A 17,784-nucleotide genomic window follows, 5' to 3' on the forward strand; every position below is an offset into this window, starting at 1 on the left:
ATAACGATCAAAACTTCAAACATATTGCAGCTTGAGCTAGTAATGTTCTGCATTGTAACTCACTAATTCTGCTTGATTATAGCTCTGAGAAGAGGTTGTGGGTTAGTGTCTCTAAGTCATTGGTATCGGGGATTTCGAATTTGAAGAATTGATCTGCGTTATTCACATTTTCGGACGGCGATCTCGCATGATGTTTATTTATGGATGTCGCTGATGGTCTCATCTTCCAAAACTTGATGCGCCTAAGAAAATATAAAATATGTTGAAATATTTTAGGCCGCTCAGGAGAATTTCATTGGACTCTACTCGTCAGTGCATCACTACCAAGAATTCTCGTTTAAAGTGGGTAACTATTTGCAAACAAGTAATAAAAAAGCAGTGTTTCCATTCAATTCTGGAATCAGTTTTGCTTTGATTATAACGCGTCCACCAAACAGTACCACGCGATTTTATTGCGTTGGTGCGTCGCATCGGCATATTTATATATTGACAATTGCGTTCAGTTATGCGTTTAGATCTAAAGCTTTGTGCATCGCTGAAGTTTATTGATTGGGTCGGGTAAAATTAATGAGACATTGCTGATGAGAGCGGAAAAATCTTTTTCGTGAGAAGTCTATGGGCCCTGTCTTGAGAATTTTCAGTTGACTAGCCACTCAATTGGCTTGTTGTAAACCTAAACAAATCGCTAGATGGGTTCTTCGGGGTCATGAACATCGATATCGTCACCATGCGTAAGACAAAGATATCAGATTGGAAAACAAGCTTATCGAATCGATAGATTATCCACAATAGGTTTAACCTGCGGTCGATAGATGCATAACCTGGTAGCGGATGGTAGAGTGACTCGGTACGCCCTGTTTTGGAATATTTTTTCGCTGTAATCGCTCCAGCCCAATTACCGAGGCTCGCTATTCAAAAAGTAATCCGTGTGAAATGCGCAGTCGCCCGCTCGAACAATCGTACCATAAGCACCTAGATTACGACATAATGGAAACGGGCAGTGCGATCGGTAGTGGTGATTTCGTGGTACAAACACGCGTAAGCGTTTTTAGTCAGTTGAGGACGACAGTGTACCTAACGCAGGAGCTTCATGGAAGAAATTCAGGCTGTACCCTTCGAATATGTGATGACGAACCATCGTATCAGAATGACTTGATGTGACTTGGATTTTGCAGAACTATACTTTATTGTTCGTGAACTATACTACTTGTTGCGATAACTTACGTTAGGGATTCCGTTATCGGACGGATTTTGCTTCGGTAAGGATATAAGCTATTCAAATCTGTGATACTTGGAGGCTGAACAAAGCATGAAATTCGGAATACTGTTCTCATTTTGGATATACTACATCTTTTGCGAAGCATCGTCATGGCGTGCGTTTGCATATTTCGGGTAAGAATCTCCATATTCTCTATCAGCTGAGTTGCACGAGGTCGGTGCCAGGCTGAACCGGATTACCTTAAATTAACACGGTTCATCCGTGAGGCAATGAGCAATTGATGATGAGCAATTCATACAATTCATTTCGACACAAGTATCTGTAAATTACTTTTATTTACTTCAAGTGTATAGTCGTGATGAAAGTCATGCTCAAGGCTTATGCTATACATAGCTCTCAGAAATGGCATATTCACAAAAAGACCAAATCATTTAGGACGTCCTGACTGAGCATTGGAGACTAGCGCCCGACCGATTTATCGGTTCGTCGATGATATCGAGTCGATATCACACTTTGAAAGAAATATCGGTATCGGCCATTGGAACAAAATATTATAGGCAATTTTCGTGACGTTGAAACATAGTATTAGAGAGTCAAAGGAATATATTCTGTGTCTGCAACACTGCGAATATTGATATATTTCATATAGCTAAAATGTGTCCAGATACAGCCTTTGTCCAATGTGCCCAAACATTGCCATGACCGTTTTGTAAATACGCCCTAAGATAGATGCCATATCTCTTGGACATCGGCCGAATATATCGGTGTTACCGTATCGGTGAAGGTGTTAGTTATAGGTTTCATCCGTGTCGGCGCAAAAATCCAACATTTCCCGGGCATGGACTTCATGCAGACGTTGATAGGGACCAGAAGTTTCAATGTTGCCGGATGGTAGGCAAGTGATCCTGGAAAGGCCTTGGAACACTGCGATATGACCTTTACATATTGGGTGGTCGTCTTCAGTACCAACAGCGCTTTCATTTCCACTTTGTCTACGACTGTGGAAGAACGGGTCAAGGCGTGGTGCCAAGTCCCAAACAGTCGACCCAGTCATTTCCCGTCCGTTCCATGTAGCACATAACACATTATCAAGACTTCACGTCATATGTATACCATGCACATGTGACGATGTCGAAGGCGCATCAAACGCAAATTCTAGTGCTAATGTTTGGTACATTACATCACTGCACACAATCGCGGTGAACTTTTATGTACTGTACATGACGGAATAGTGTGGGCTGGTCTTTGTCATCTTGGGTGAACTAATTCTATTAAATGCTCGAATTTTCCGATTCAGTGGAGCCTAGCAATCCAATGTCCCTCTCACACGAGTGTGGTGGAAATAAATTGTAGAAAGTGGTATGTTTCGTCAACATGCCGACCCTTTCTTATCGGGGGAACAGAATTCCTGCGTCCGTATCCGTATAAACATCTTGACAATAGAAATAGCGATACGTTTGGGTAAGCCTGTAATTACGTTAATCAATTATATGTGTTTCCAGTTCAGTTGATCGGTGTTCTGACAGGAGAAATACATTCGTGTCGTAATTCGCATAACCAGGCTATACGTCATAAACATAATACAAAACAAGACAACACCTACTGTTACTCAGACATGCTGCGCCGGGCAGCAAAATCGAACGTTTCGCCATGAATAGTTAGTTATCTCTACGAGGCGCAATTTAAGTCGCTCTGCGATCGTTCAAATTTCCGTGAATCAAGACCTACGATGGAGAGGCAAATCTATTGGATTGTAGCATTCTTCAACTACTCGGTGTTGATGCCTTGAAGTGGATGAGCCGAACACATTATAAAACACAACATTAATGGATATTTGCACAGCATGATACAAGAGTTTCCGTACACAATGCGATGACAGTTTCAGTGCGCAAACGAGTTTATTGCTAGTTTCGCCGGTCAACAAATTTACCCAAGTAACATGTAAAGGCCATAACAACCGATACTATAATGGTAATTCTCTATGTGATGCATATTGATTTGCGATGTACTGTCGCGCAAGATCGTTCGCAGATGGATGAATGAACAAAATATAAATGTTATAATAGTGAAGAAATATACGTAAAATCTTCGATGCTTTGTTGCAGTTTATAGTGCAATATGTTTCGTCACTTACATACGTTTTATCCCGCGAGTAACGATTGCAAAAAAACGCGAGTGCGGTGTATGGACGAGGGGATATTAATCTATGATATATTTTTGGGATTCCGATATGGTTTTCAGTGATAATTCTGCTTTGCCATGCCAATCTATTCAACATCTTACCTCCTTTTATATTTTGTCATAACGTATAATCCGCATGTAATGCCGTTATCTTTGGAGATTCGTGTAAAGACTGTTAAGGATGACATATGTATTTAATACACGCCACGTGACTATCACTGACTAAAGTTTGTTATCATGCACTGAACGCAACAGCGCTAACGGACTACTAAAAGCATTGCACTTTCTTATGGTAAAATCGATCGAATATAGAATAAGATCTTAATCAATATAGCTTCAATGTTATGCTTGACCGCAAAATTCAATCTATGTTATTCGCTATTCTTAAAATTAAGTTGAACGACTTCGGATATACATCCAACAAGACTTTCCCACGGCGGGTTACAACAATTCGCATTTTTGCGATCGCCCGAATTCTACGGAAATTTGCGCAAATTTGTTGGAGTCAACAGATTATCGAGTAGTAGTGCAATCGAGTTACGCATCAGCCTTTGATCAGTTTCCAATTTTATTGGTATTCAAAAGATCCAACTTTACTTAACCAATAAGATATATCCAAGCAGTGAGAACATAGCTCACCTAACCGATCATCGAAAATTGGCGACAATAATTTATTGAGCGATACAATTTTCGTCAATTTTCAAATAGCCAGATTTCGGGTGAACGTTGTCTTTTCACGAGGTATTTTGCCGCACACGAATTTTCAATAATTTTGTGACGCGAATATCGTGGATAGGCCTACGTCATATAATTGGGTAGTTTATTGAAGCAAAAGCCATTTGGATAATCCCGTAAATTCCGATTTCATCAAGATCATGAAGCAGGGAAGTGCAACCAACTATATATTCGTGGAATGTGCATAATTACTTTATGGGTTGAAATTTGACGATGATTCTCTCCGTCAGTTTTTATTTGTAGACATGACGTAATCAACAATCAAAATTGATACATCAGGTTTTATGTATACGCACCGCTCAATTCAGTATATAAAACATTCCGACATTCTTGCCACTGGACATGTTGTGAATTGTATGTGCCAAAACGGTGGTTTTCCTGTAGTATTTTCTTGCCCTGAACGTCAGTGTGATACATTTCTGCTATACGTCCCACGAGTTGGTGTCAATTAGCATCATATGATACCAGACGTCTTCATTGGCGAGTAAATATATTTATATTTACACCGATTACGTTATGCATAGTGTGGCACTAGCTGTATCTTCAAACAAACATATAATAGTCGGTCATATGCATATCATATCATTATACAGATACACAGCAGCAATGAAATTATTTTATTTATGGTTGTCTCAATTTTGATCGCGATCCCCTTAAACTGTTACACTTTTATAAAAGTTGGGGATAACATTTGATATCGATTCATTAAATTTACGAAATCGCTGGTATTTGTTATTATGATTTCACAATTTCGCCATTTTGCCTGTAGCGAGAGAGCTACGGAGTTCATTATGTTTCAACATTAAATGTACCGATAATAATAATAATACCATGACAACATCAATACCGGAGAAGATGGTTATCGGTTTTGTTGCCTAACATGGCATGTCTTTTTACTGCGGAAATTATCAAGTGTCTTCGATGAGAATATTTAAAGAACGGACTCGTTTTATTCAAGTCAATCAGCGAGAGAATAGCAGGGGTGAAGACTTAATGGTCATTTTTTTCACAGCGCGAGCCATCCGCTCTGTGTGCAAATATAAAGTACAACGCGCGTAATTATTTAGTATCTTATATAGATGATTTATTACATTTCCATCTAGTAGAATTTAGGGCTAAATTGCCGCCGACAGACACGTAGTATTTTATGCAACGGGTACTATTGAATACCCGGGGGTATGCGTTTTCGCTTTGTACATTCTATTCTGTTCTTTCAAAGATACCCCTGGCTTACCGGATCATTTTTGTGTGTAATAGTGCATAAATTGCAACCACATCTGTGTGAACCCGAACTAGCCCAAACTATGATTTCCTACCATGTAATGGGCCTTTTATATGCCACGGAGTGAGAAATTGGTTGATTCTTGATCAATTATTTTACAGTTTATCAACGAATGGAAAATATGATTGCATGTCTTAGATATAACTAATCTCTACGTATCTGTAACAATTATTATCGCAACAATAATCACTTGCAAACTGCATTGTGAGTTATTGTATATTCATGCCATCCTGCTGTGGGATGAATATAACTGGATGTATTTTGAAAACGAAGTCTGTTCGTACGTTACCTTATGTAGGCTACCCACATTTATCAATCCATGTCTTGTTATTCAGTCTTACTGGCAAAGATCATATCACGAATCTGAAACCTCTGGATCAAGACGCAGTGTTTATGGGAGACGATAACATGCAAAATGCCTATCAGTGGAACGACAACGGCTACTACACCGCTCCCTCCAAAAGTTACGAAAGAATCGACCTGAGCCCGCAACCTGATGACCAAGAAGTTTCCCTCGGTACATCTATTTTCCAATAGTAACCCCGTCACTTTAAGGGGCTGATTTTAATTATAATATGACAAATTTCACATATCATACTATTATATTATGTCTGCCTACACCATTATTAACTTTATCAGCATATTACCGCTTGTGATCACTCACTGCTCGAACATGACACGGGAATGATGCTAATCAATGAATGCTGGGATTTTTTAATCTTTTGCGAAATATTTCGCTCTGAGGTGCGTCTGGGAGCACAAGCTCGGGATTTTGAAACGGCAACGTAGTTTTATTTCTTAATGACCACTTGGATCGAGCAATGTTGCCGAAGAAACATATTCCATCAATTAGTTATCATTCAAAGGGAATTGCTTTTACGTGCATTTTATTGAGTCGATATTATCAGTTCACATATTACACAGAGGGTGTAACCTACGTACGATGTATCCTCTCCTCCTGATGTACCAATAATGATATGTGATGATCTAGCGCAGCTAAGGCTTTGCTTTGTCTTGCGTGCTTGTTGGTTGACGTCATCAAGTCTTATCAAATGATATCGGTCCAAATCTTTGGTTGCGTTGTTTAGAACCATAACATTAACGGTTTTTGAAGTCCGATGTAGAAATAACGGAATCGTCTGAAACTAAATTTGTGTAACGGGTTGGGGATGTGACGAAATACCCCACCGGTACGCAGGATCTAATGAAATAGATATTTACACCCGAAATGATACGTTATTACCGGCTTTCATTTCTACGAAACGTATGTTCTTTGAATGGCTCGCATTGTATGCTGGATTCATTCCCGTTTGCTTGGGAGAGCAGATGCTTTGGTTTTCAAGGTCTGGAAATAATCCCCAGTATTTCGAATAGTTTTCTTTATGAACTTTGCGTTGCATGAAATCATCGATATTCATATTCATCTAGCACACTTTGCGGACCGTTTTCGTTAAACGTCTATACGTCTATGCAGTTTAATGTTTTAGGTTATGCTTTGATCCTCTTGAACCGCAACCAGCCAATATGTTCCGACAGCGAGCTTTTCTCCCAAAGTGACTTTTATGTAGCCAAACTATCGATGAAACGTCGATATGTCGGTTTGTAATGGTGCTTTCGCGATTTGCAAGAATAGATTGCTGTATATATTATATATATTGCATTTAAACTGCGGGCCACTATATGCATGGCTCTGGCAGCACAAAATATTCCACACTAACCGAGCGTGCACCTTGACAATCTCAAAAGAATTTACTTGCTCTGTTACAAAAGTTTGCTCGAATATTTCGTGACTCTATGCTGTGAGCTTGATTCGCAATCACACAACATCGAGAACGAATGTCAGCAAATGATGCTTATTCAACCAATCAATGAAATTCATATCGTAGCCTGATGTTAAAAGTCTAGCAATCGTAAGGGTCAATCTTGATTTCATATGTTTATTATATCATAAAAAACCAAATCCGTGCGATTTGGGTGTGGGCTACTTGTAAACGCGGTGATATCGGTAGCAAGTATAGAAAACGATATTACACTCTGCTCAATATCAACGTAGCAATGCTCAGACGCCGAGTGTCCGGTCTGGCCTAGACCGTTAAGGCGTAACCATATATTCCCATGCAAGTCCTCATCGGAATTGTTGGCAAAGCGACGGAAGATATTGATTTTATGGTATTATTATATCATTTGATTGCCCCAGTTGATACATTTGGCGACGTTTAAAACATCAATATGTACTTCAGCATTGTGGCATTATGTGGCCCGAGTCGTCGCTAGGTATCGTGTACATTAATATAGGCTGTCACTTCACTGAAATGTAGGGTTGGAATAAGCAATATGACGTCACTCGACGTCATGAGGTTCACGTTCGCGTTCAAACAGAACCTTTCAAAAAGGTTCGCGTTCACACGAAACTGAACCTTTTACAGGTTCACACCATCCCTAGTTGAAAGTAGTAGACACCACCACGTAACAAATACATAAAGCATTAATGACCAGTTTTTCATTCATTACGCCACAGCGTATGTATGACCTCACTTCTTTGTGTTCAAGTATTGAATGCGATCAAATTTTGGTTCCGTTGCGACGCTACATATCAGGGGTTCTCAACTTCCCTCGTATAACGGGCCGCATTTTCACACTAAAGACGCTGCGGGCCGCAGAACATTATCACCATGTATTTGCGGGCTACTATTAAATTTAGGCCTATTTATCAGTCTTATTCGGCATTTAGTACATCTTTATGCACTCTCAAAAAGCATTAATGGAGAGCGTTCGTAAGTTTGCAGTTGCTATTTTTTTTGTGAGAATATCGATCTTCAAGTGGCGCAAGTAAATCCCTTCATGGAGCATACATTCCATTCGTTGCCATGTCGGTATAGTATATACACCCTTCAAACCCTTCCACCACCAGAGAACCGAACTCTCTGTTTCAATGCGTGAGCGAGCAAGTATAAAATTACGGTGACTTTTTCGTCACTGAGGTCATTATCACTTCGAGCTCTCAGTGATATGAGAAGAGTTGAGACGTTGGGGGTCCTTTCTGAGCAAATCAATCCACTCTTCTCCTTTCCTTCCATGGCTGGAGCCCTACACCAATAGTTACAGAAGTCAGCTTTGTCAAATTGATGTCCTGGTACCCTTCCCACGTTTGCCCCGTCAGCATTTCCTCTGGAAATATGCCCATGCCCACTCTGATAAAAAGCACCTGGATAATTAGCTATGCAATGTGTGTGCACTGTGTGCATCGATGGATAGGTCCAATGCTAGGCTAAAGTGGTCTACGTGGCAACGTGTTACAGAACATGCGATAAAAGATCGACTGAGATCGCTGTTACTCTTCTGGTGACTGTTGAATCAGACAACTGTAGCTTCGAAATTTGAAAGGTGATGTAGGACTTGGTGCTAAGTTCCGGAAACAGCGAATATTCGCACAGTACGTTAAAGTTTTATTGAAGTCATACCTTCTCTAGCATATTCTTGGGTTTAGCGATATTCCCAGCAATTTTGAACAATGCGTATGTCACGTCGTCGGCAATTTTAAAAATGATTCGAAATATGGATTGCTGGTCTTGAAACCAAGCTAGCAACGTTTGATATGTATAACTCCAGATGAAACTATCGTGCTATCATTTCAAGCTTCTAGGCTTTGTTACAACAACTGTTCTTCGACAAATGTGACACATCGGTCTTCCATAACAATACGGGGACAGTAGTGATTATATTGAAAGATATCGCGGGCCGCAAAAGAATCGTCTGCGGGCCGTGGGTTGAGAACCCCTGCTATATATATTTCCTGTAGAATCTTCACATTTGTTCTCGTTTACCGAATCAATTGGATTCTGTATTTAATAAAACCTTTAAACAAGGCAAAACCAACGTTATTTTAAGCACGACCCAATTGCCCGTTGCCAGACACAAGCACGTCATTCGTGATTATTAACTAAGTACCACGTATCAAGTTTCAAACGTAAATAATTTCCAGAAACACGATCCACAAAAAATATCTGGCAAAAGAGAACGCGAAGTACCCCGGACAGGCCTCCAAGGATAAATGAGAAGGGCAGAGTTCAACAGGATTCACCGGTCCAGGTAGGCATCTACTATAGTAACAGTGTGTAACGTTTCAATATTCGCTTAATATTATTTTACAGGCAAACCCGAGCACAAGCTCCCATTCCATCCATTACAGACGGCACGCTGAGCCGTATCCAGACCAGCCGAGACGGCGATTACCCCGATATCCCCAACAGATTCGCCGCCGTCCTTACAGTAAACAAGCATACATGAGAGAACGCGCGAGTCGGCCGCGAGACGTCGCGTACACTCCCAAAAGTCCAAACGAAGACAGTTCGCGTGCTGGCCATGGAAATGATTACGCGATTTCGCGCCATCGCCAGGCTGATCACCGCGATAACGGACGGATTGCAAACAAAGGATATCATCGGTACCATGCGTCGCCGCGTAGTCGCCCCAAGAAAGATGGCACCGCCAGGAAAGTGTCAGGCCAAGAACGTTCAAATGTTGACACCGATCAATCGTCGCCGGACGAAAGCTACAAAGGCTCGCAGCCCGTGACAGACAGCTCCCTACCGCCAGAAATAAGGCCTCTCTTTGTGACGGACGATATTTCCTCGATCATGAACTATATGACAGTTGATAGCAACGGACAGATGAAGTTAAACAGTGAAAACATCCAAACGCAAAACGCATTATCGGCAGCGACCAACAGCAACGCTTCGGATATGAAGGAAAGAGAGACTAGTGTGCCGCTTGTATCGGTTGAGGATATTAACAGGAAACAAGCTAGGAAGCAATGCGACGAATTGACTCTGACACGGAAACAAAGACGGATGTGTAAGAAGGATTCTGGCCTGCCGCAAATACTCCGCGAGGCGATGGTGATGTCCGTTTCGGAATGCCAGTACCAGTTCCGTTTCGAGAGATGGAACTGCACGATCGGTCGCACGAGAGTGCATCTGCTCTCCAGAGGTGAATATATCGCGAAACCAATCTGTATCCGTTTTCCAATCCAAATATTTCCATCCAAAACAAGGCCTGAAGTGGCTACAGTATGCCGCACCATTGCTCCAAATGTCCTGTTTACAAGGTATTACGTTATTGGGCTAGCTGATTAGTGGACCGTTGAGCGGTATTCTACACCAACACCAGCGGCAGCATAGCTGGGAAGGAAGGGAATGTATGAATTATTGAGAAAAGCTCTTATTCCATTGATATATTCGCTATTACGATCAGGATATCAGAAATCTATGCGTACTTAGGCTGACCCAAACTTTCAGCTTAACATTTGTTTGAAGTCCTCGAGTTTTCGTAGGCCACGGAATTGGTAAATTTCGCCGCCATTGTCGAATGCGGTAGTCGGTGGTCTTAAGGTAGGAGTAAATCCGCCTGTAATCCTTATTATACGAAAAGGCTACCTGCGCGTTATTGCGATTCCAACGGGTGGTCCTTCGATATGATTTGAATGATAAAATAACGCGATGAATAGAAAATGAGCATTTGCGAAAATCATGAGCTCATCTACAGAGGGATGGATGAGCTTGGATGAAGATTCGGTAGAGTCCCCGCTTGCCGGGCCCTGATAATATTTTGACCAATTTCACTGATGGGTAAATGTCAGGTGTTGCAATTTCTTTCGGGTGTAGTTTATTTCTAGTGTTCAATCGTAAAGCTGGTGTACGGGATAAATTATACACAACTGCCTTCTGATCGAATAAGTTTGATCACATCATAATCTGAAAAAATGAATAGCCTACATGTTGTCCTGGTCGTGCTGCATGCGTAATGCGTAATCTTACACCAGACTAAGGCAAGTCGACAGTGAATTAGTACAATAGGAAAGCCCTTTTTCGGTTTTCTGGAACCGGATATCCAACAACACCGTTACAAAACACTCACACACTCAACCAGGCTTAACTTCACTTGTTTCCATGAAAGCAAGACCTCCTTTTGATTTTACTCGCGCCCAAACCTGCGGGGTTACGCGAACACTCCGCATCACCCGGTTGCGCAGCATCCACTGATCAGCGATGTGTAAAATTCAAATTTTGAGTATATGGGCTCTCAGATTGTAACTGTATTCAGTTTTATCGCATTCTATCGTGTCTAAAATATGAGCCTTTTCAGCTATAGGGATTACATTATCAGATGCCATTAATTAACACACCCTCTAATGATTCGATGTCGCTAATTGGTTAATCGCAAGGACTAATTTGATATCATGTACATTGTGACGGGACTATATGCGTGGCGCGTAAATGTAGATCCGTGATCTTATTTTTGTTTTCACCACGTATAAGTATGTCAATCGGCGATACTAATTGTCTAATATGCCTCACGTCTTTGCGAAATATCGAATTCCAACTCCGCTAAAAATATATGGTGAGGGCCAAAAACATTGTCGCCAATGACGTAACGGCACTATTTCAAGTGTGTGAAGGGGTAAATGTGGAAACGGACTCCATTCAGGGTATGAAACTTGCGAGGTTTGTCGCATGATATTATACTATTATGATCTTGAATGTGTGTTAGATTTATATTCTGATCGCGTATGATGGTGAGTGATGACGAACGCGTCATGTATGTTCGGTATTACGATTTTTATTTTTACTTTCTCCTCTCTATGTACCTTTGATAATGTGACATTGCTCTATACAAGAGAGAGCCAATTTACCCTTGAGCTTTGAGCTGTCTTGCGCCTATTGGCCACATCTCGTACCACAACTATCCTAAAGTCACCAACAACTCGTCTCACCATATTTCCCAATAAACAAACTCAAAAGCGGTTGAATCCACGACTCCCGCTCTACAGTAACAAACAATGAACTCGGGATAATTCACGCAGGAAACAAGGAGACGGCCTTTCTGTTCGCGATTTCCTCTGCCGGATTGGCCCACTCGGTGGCGAAAGGATGCGCGAAAGGTTATCTGGAGCTATGCTCGTGCGATGAGACGTACTCGGATTACGTAAACCAGGAGGCGTGGATGTGGGGCGGGTGAGTCTGCGGGTGTACACAATAAAGGAGAAAGTTTCGAGATCTAGCCTTTAATGCTCGCCAGGTGCGGGGACAATGTGCACGCCGCCGCGAAGTTTGTGAGGAAATTTCTCAGGCCGAAATATCGCAGCGAGGACATAAGGGCGGAAGTGGATAAACACAATAGCAATTTGGGAATCCGGGTGAGTAACGTTATCTTACGCAGGAGATAGATTTGAATTAACTTCAACTTCAGCTGATCTGACTTTACGCAACCCGTACTTATTTTTAGCCGTAGCTGCGGAATTTTCAAATCGAAACATCAAAGCGTCTCTATACGGGATGATAGAACTTCTGAGAGCTTATAGATTTCTCACCTCTCCCGGTCAAGCAGTTATCCGCGTCTATTATAGGTTTAGTGGCGTATTTTACAGTGCACTAACCAACTGACTCTGTAATCATTGACTTGCAGATGGTGCGTCGCAGCGTGTTTAGGACATGCAAATGCCATGGTGTGTCGGGATCGTGCACTACGAAGACGTGCTGGAAGAAGATAGCCCCCTTCTACAAAATAGGACATAAACTGAAGAACGCTTACAATAAATCCGTGCGAGTAAGATTGGGCGGAGTTTTTTAAAACATTTATCCATTCTATATTTGGCCGGTTTTAAATACTCAATGGTCGTATTTTCTTCTGGATAGCAAAATACCATGCCATTTACTGGGTGCGATTTGACATCACTGGATGGGAATCCTGATAGAGAAAGCTCTTACATATTTAAACCTTGTGACTATAGCACTCGGATTAGCTCCGCCGTAAGAGTGGTATTGCGCAGCACGTAAAAATTATTGAATATACTATTTTTATACTTTGATTCAACGGTTACGATTCTTTGAAAATTGTTCACAACCCACACACTCGGAGGACGTCACCATAAAACTCCATTGATATCTTTGTTTCAATAATAATTGCTTGATACATTCCTACCCTGACATGCGACAACACCGAAGCACCTGGCAGTTTTCCTGAAATCACATGGTCCCCCGCGAGCATCCAGTTCGTAGCCTAGTCCCAATAGCCTATATCTAAGGCTGATAGCGTCAATTCAAGCGGAAATGGGAGTTTCCAATCTTTGAGCAATAACTTGATCAGGACAGCACGTTTCGAATACTTGAATCCAAATCGAGTATTAAATGCAATGAGTCGAGTCGATTTTTTCAAGTACCAAAATTTGGTAGCCCTGTCAAGAATCATGTTATCAACGAGAAGTATGGCTTCGCTACTTTCTTACCAACGTGGGGGCCTTGAAACACGCCGTGAAACATTTTCGTGAAAATGTAATCTTTGTGAATTAATCGACTCGCAGCAATGTTACGGTAATGAAAAATGACATATTTTTGATGATAACGAGCTCGGATTTTTTTCCCGGGCCAACAATGTATTTTCATATTCGTGGTCTCGCATAAGAGGTACATATTCGAACTGTCTTACTGAATGTGACGTCATATTGAATGTTGATTCATAGTGATTGAATCTCGAACCGATTAATGACTTTAAAAGATTAGAATTTCAAATGGCTTTCGAAATACTTTGTTGTACGCTTGAGAGTATGGTTGGCGAAATTCATTAGTTATGCGAGCATTTTGGGGCGCCGTAATAGACCCATTCGCCGCCCCCTATGTAGATTCATAATTTGCAATAGAATAGCGATGTGGGAAATGCCACGAACCTTTCTCTCGAACAAGCACCAAGAACGGATAACTACTACTTTTGGTTTACGAGTATGCTCGAATCCCAGCTGTATACCCATTGTAATGATTCAAGTCTAGTGGTGGGAGATGATTTTTTTCAGTAATGAAATTATACACTTCTTGTCACTGAAAGAAAATTGTAGTTTTGAGAGTTTTTTCCAGCCCGGAATCTTTGAGACCTCGATTGGTCGTGTCGCCTCATACGAGCCATGTAGTACAAAGCTACGCACTTCAGTAGATATGGTAGATAACACCAAACTATCGTTAATGTGGTGTAGAACCAGGGCTATGAAGTCGGTAAACTTTACCACCGACTCCAACTCCGACTCCAGACATTGTCAGTATACCGACTCCCGAGTCTTTAAACCCACCGACTCCGACTATTTTCTCCACAGAACTCCGACTTCAACAGTACTACGAATTTACTTCGAAAATGATATGTCACAGTGATGGTTTAATGACTTTCATACAACCATTTGACATATGCAAACATATTATTCACGATGGCATGCAAAATTGGTTCATGGCGGCATAGCTCGAACTACTCACTCACTGTATACAGTGTACAATATACACGCATACAAATCCTATTTTATTTATTATTATGAGTAGTTTTAAGAAACTATTGAAAGCACTTGTTTTCATATTTAAATAGTTGCAGTCTGATCCACGAGCATTTTCACAGACTCCAAACCCGACACCAGCCAGTATTTTGTCACGACTCCAACTACACATTAAGGAAAAAATTAGCGAAACTCCGACCCCACAGCCATGTGTACATTGTACAATTGGCATAATATTTTCCGTTGAGGTATAAAAGGTCTTCTATAAACAATACACATCTTCTATGCTGTCATGACGTCATAATAAGTGATACTCGAATACTCGACGCCGAATGCTAGATTAAGAATCGAATCACTCGGGTACTCGGGTTTTGCCCAGGCCTACATATGGCTACGAATATTCACGGAACGCCGTTTCTGCCATGTAGTTATCGTGTCTCACAATGGCCACAAAAAGCTACGAAATAGTCATGGTTCGGAAATAGGAAATTATTTTAGCAATATTTTCCTCGTGGTCATAAATAACTTTTAGAGTCATTTATACTGTTATGACGTCGTAATAGACGGTACTCGTACAGTCGACTCAAAACAGAATAATCCAGCCCTATTCACGTGACGATGCTATTACTCAGCATGAAATTATATCAGGATTAGAGAACGTCCTGTTGCGCCAACCGCGCGACCAGTTTGCCCTTTCCCGATAAGTCGGAAAACACGAATCCCGTTTCGCGTTTCCGATGTGCGCGTCGCTGAACTTCTCTGACGCAAACAAACGCGATGTTGTGTCGCGCAGGTGGGGAGCGTCAACAGCGCAGGTGGCGAGACCAAGCTCGTGAAATTGAAACGGACGCGGCGCAACAGACCGGAAATAGCCACACAAAACACGCGGAGCCCTCCTCCCGCTGCCGAAGACCAAACACCAGAGAGACGCGACGGCGCGTCGCGAAATTCCACCATTCTGAGAACGCGCGACGACTTTCCCAACAACCCGCGCAACAACGAACTGGTGTATCTCGAAAATTCGCCGCAGTACTGCAAGAGAACACGGTACTCCCTCGGCACGCAAGGGAGACTGTGCGACAAGCACAAAAACTGCGATCGTATATGCTGCGGGCGCGGTTACACAACGCAGGTCCGTACGGTGCACCGTTCCTGCGAATGCGAAGTTCGATGGTGCTGCTACGTGGAATGTAAGACTTGCGTCGAGACGAAAGAGGTGCACACGTGTAAATAAATCCTTCCCGGAAGGTGAGTGAACCACACAATGCACTTCGACTGTACCGGCACGGGGGTAGCCGAGCGCTTAGCCGGCGGCAGATCTCCACAGGGGAGTCGGTCCGCGGGATGTCAAGGGTTACATGCTGCTTCCTAAACTGCGCGTCAATAAACTATATAGTATCGAATAAGACGATCGTTTTTGCTATCATGCTAGCGTGTATTTACGAAAATATTAATACGAATCAGCTCGAATAACCGTACTGGATTAGCACCACAAGAATACCCCGAGGTTAATGAGCATGTTTGTTGATCTACGACTGATTCAACCTCTATGTTGCAACCATGTTTCACAAGATCTATGTTTTATGTATACTGTATATGTTATTTGGTATGTTTCAGCATTCGGAGTATCACGATGGGTGTCATTACTAGGGCTGCATGGGCTAGCTCAGCACTAGCCGTTATTCCTCTGACACTATATACTCCATTTTATTATTTATTTAAGGAGTTCCTATGTGAAGGTAGTTTATTTTTATGATTTTGAAAGTTTATGTCAGGAAACATTTTAATACGCTGTCATTGCTGATTGGGGATTCGGTTTCACGCACGTTTGCTGCCGAGAATGAGATATCTACGGCTGTCTAGTGACTTCTATGAAGTCAGTGGTCATTTGCGTCTCCACGGCGGTATACTTCAGACATTTCGCCTGTAGAAGATTTCTAAACTTTGTTACTCTTGGTGTTTGGTGAATGTCTTGGCATGTGAAGCAACAACCCAATGATTTGATGTCTGTTTGCTTCCTACGTATGTGTGCACTGTGCATTCACGGGATAATTACATACCCGAGGTTGCGACAAAGGCTTTGAGCTGGTTCGAACAAAATGCAGTCTGTTGTTTATATTGGCTAAGCTGTCACGAAAGTCATCAGGCCGATTCCGACATTGAGTCCTAGAATGCAGCTGCCATTCTTCAGTCGCGATATTTCTATTGTCATTTGACGGAACTCCCAATATAAAACATATTCACTGGCGACATATTCCTCCGTGTCATTAATTTCCTGGAGCGTGCTTAGACAACCGTTAGCTCAAATTATTGCCAAATCAATGCATATAGAAAGCAGAGGTATGTTCCGGCAGATGTAGTCGATCCGAACGCTTGCGGTTAGACGAAACCTATCAGTAGACCAGGCAGTCGCCCGCTATGGTTCTAAGGATATTTTGAATTCAATCTCATGAGTTAATTGGTCGATTTGGTCTTTGGTCATTTACCGTCCTCCGGCATTATCTCTTCGTCACTGTAATTCCGTTCTCACGGTACAAGGAACTGAGGAGCACATCGGAGAAATGATGTCACTTCGCACGAGTCGGCTCGAAATAACTTGGTAACTGCACAATTGCACATTGGTACGTGTTTTTATTGCGCTGTTGCGAAAGGAATCTGATGAAATTCTTGGAAAATCCTATTCAATTTGAACGTGGAGCAGTTTTCCTTCACACATCGTTAGCTTCTGTCATCGTAATTTCTCCCACAAACGCATTTTTTCTGCAATGTTGCTCTCAATTCAGATTTGTATCTACCGTTGCACATTGCTTCAACTGTTATTACGGTATATCTTGAATTCATATGTAATAGCGACTTCATGCTGCTACTTTTATTGTGATTCATCGCGTCATGTCTGAGAATGACCACTTTTATATTTATTGTTTACTTTTACTTTCATAGAGTCGCAAAATTTTTACGCTTTCTTTGTGTAACCGATTTTTTATCTTCAACGAAAACGTTGAAGCTGCTTTAACGAAATAAAAGTCTTTCATACTTGGTAAATTGATTACACTCCGGCAT

General features: G+C 41.7%; 1 protein-coding gene across 1 annotated transcript; it reads left to right on the top strand.

The window, feature by feature from the left end:
• The first annotated feature begins 599 nt into the window (after positions 1 to 599).
• Positions 600 to 17,766, top strand: LOC145454924 (uncharacterized). The gene is made up of 8 exons (XM_080332856.1): positions 600 to 1,392; positions 5,753 to 5,934; positions 9,400 to 9,506; positions 9,569 to 10,406; positions 12,280 to 12,430; positions 12,495 to 12,612; positions 12,882 to 13,022; positions 15,518 to 17,766. The coding sequence occupies exons 1-8, from the start codon at positions 1,310 to 1,312 to the stop codon at positions 15,956 to 15,958; spliced, it is 2,061 nt and encodes a 686-aa protein (XP_080188982.1). The 5' UTR covers positions 600 to 1,309; the 3' UTR covers positions 15,959 to 17,766.
• Positions 17,767 to 17,784: the final 18 nt, after the last annotated feature.

This window comes from Botryllus schlosseri, chromosome 14 (genome assembly GCF_051294905.1).
Source record: "Botryllus schlosseri isolate E-star chromosome 14, Bs_hap1, whole genome shotgun sequence".
NCBI lineage: Eukaryota > Metazoa > Chordata > Ascidiacea > Stolidobranchia > Styelidae > Botryllus > Botryllus schlosseri.

Bases quoted from the DNA above. Each gene is read 5' to 3' on its own strand.
- LOC145454924 (XM_080332856.1), top strand. From the start codon at position 1,310: ATGAAATTCGGAATACTGTTCTCATTTTGGATATACTACATCTTTTGC. The intron at 5,935-9,399 runs GTACATCTATTT...AATAATTTCCAG, and splicing joins TGACCAAGAAGTTTCCCTCG to AAACACGATCCACAAAAAAT. The intron at 10,407-12,279 runs GTGAATATATCG...TAATTCACGCAG, and splicing joins AGTGCATCTGCTCTCCAGAG to GAAACAAGGAGACGGCCTTT.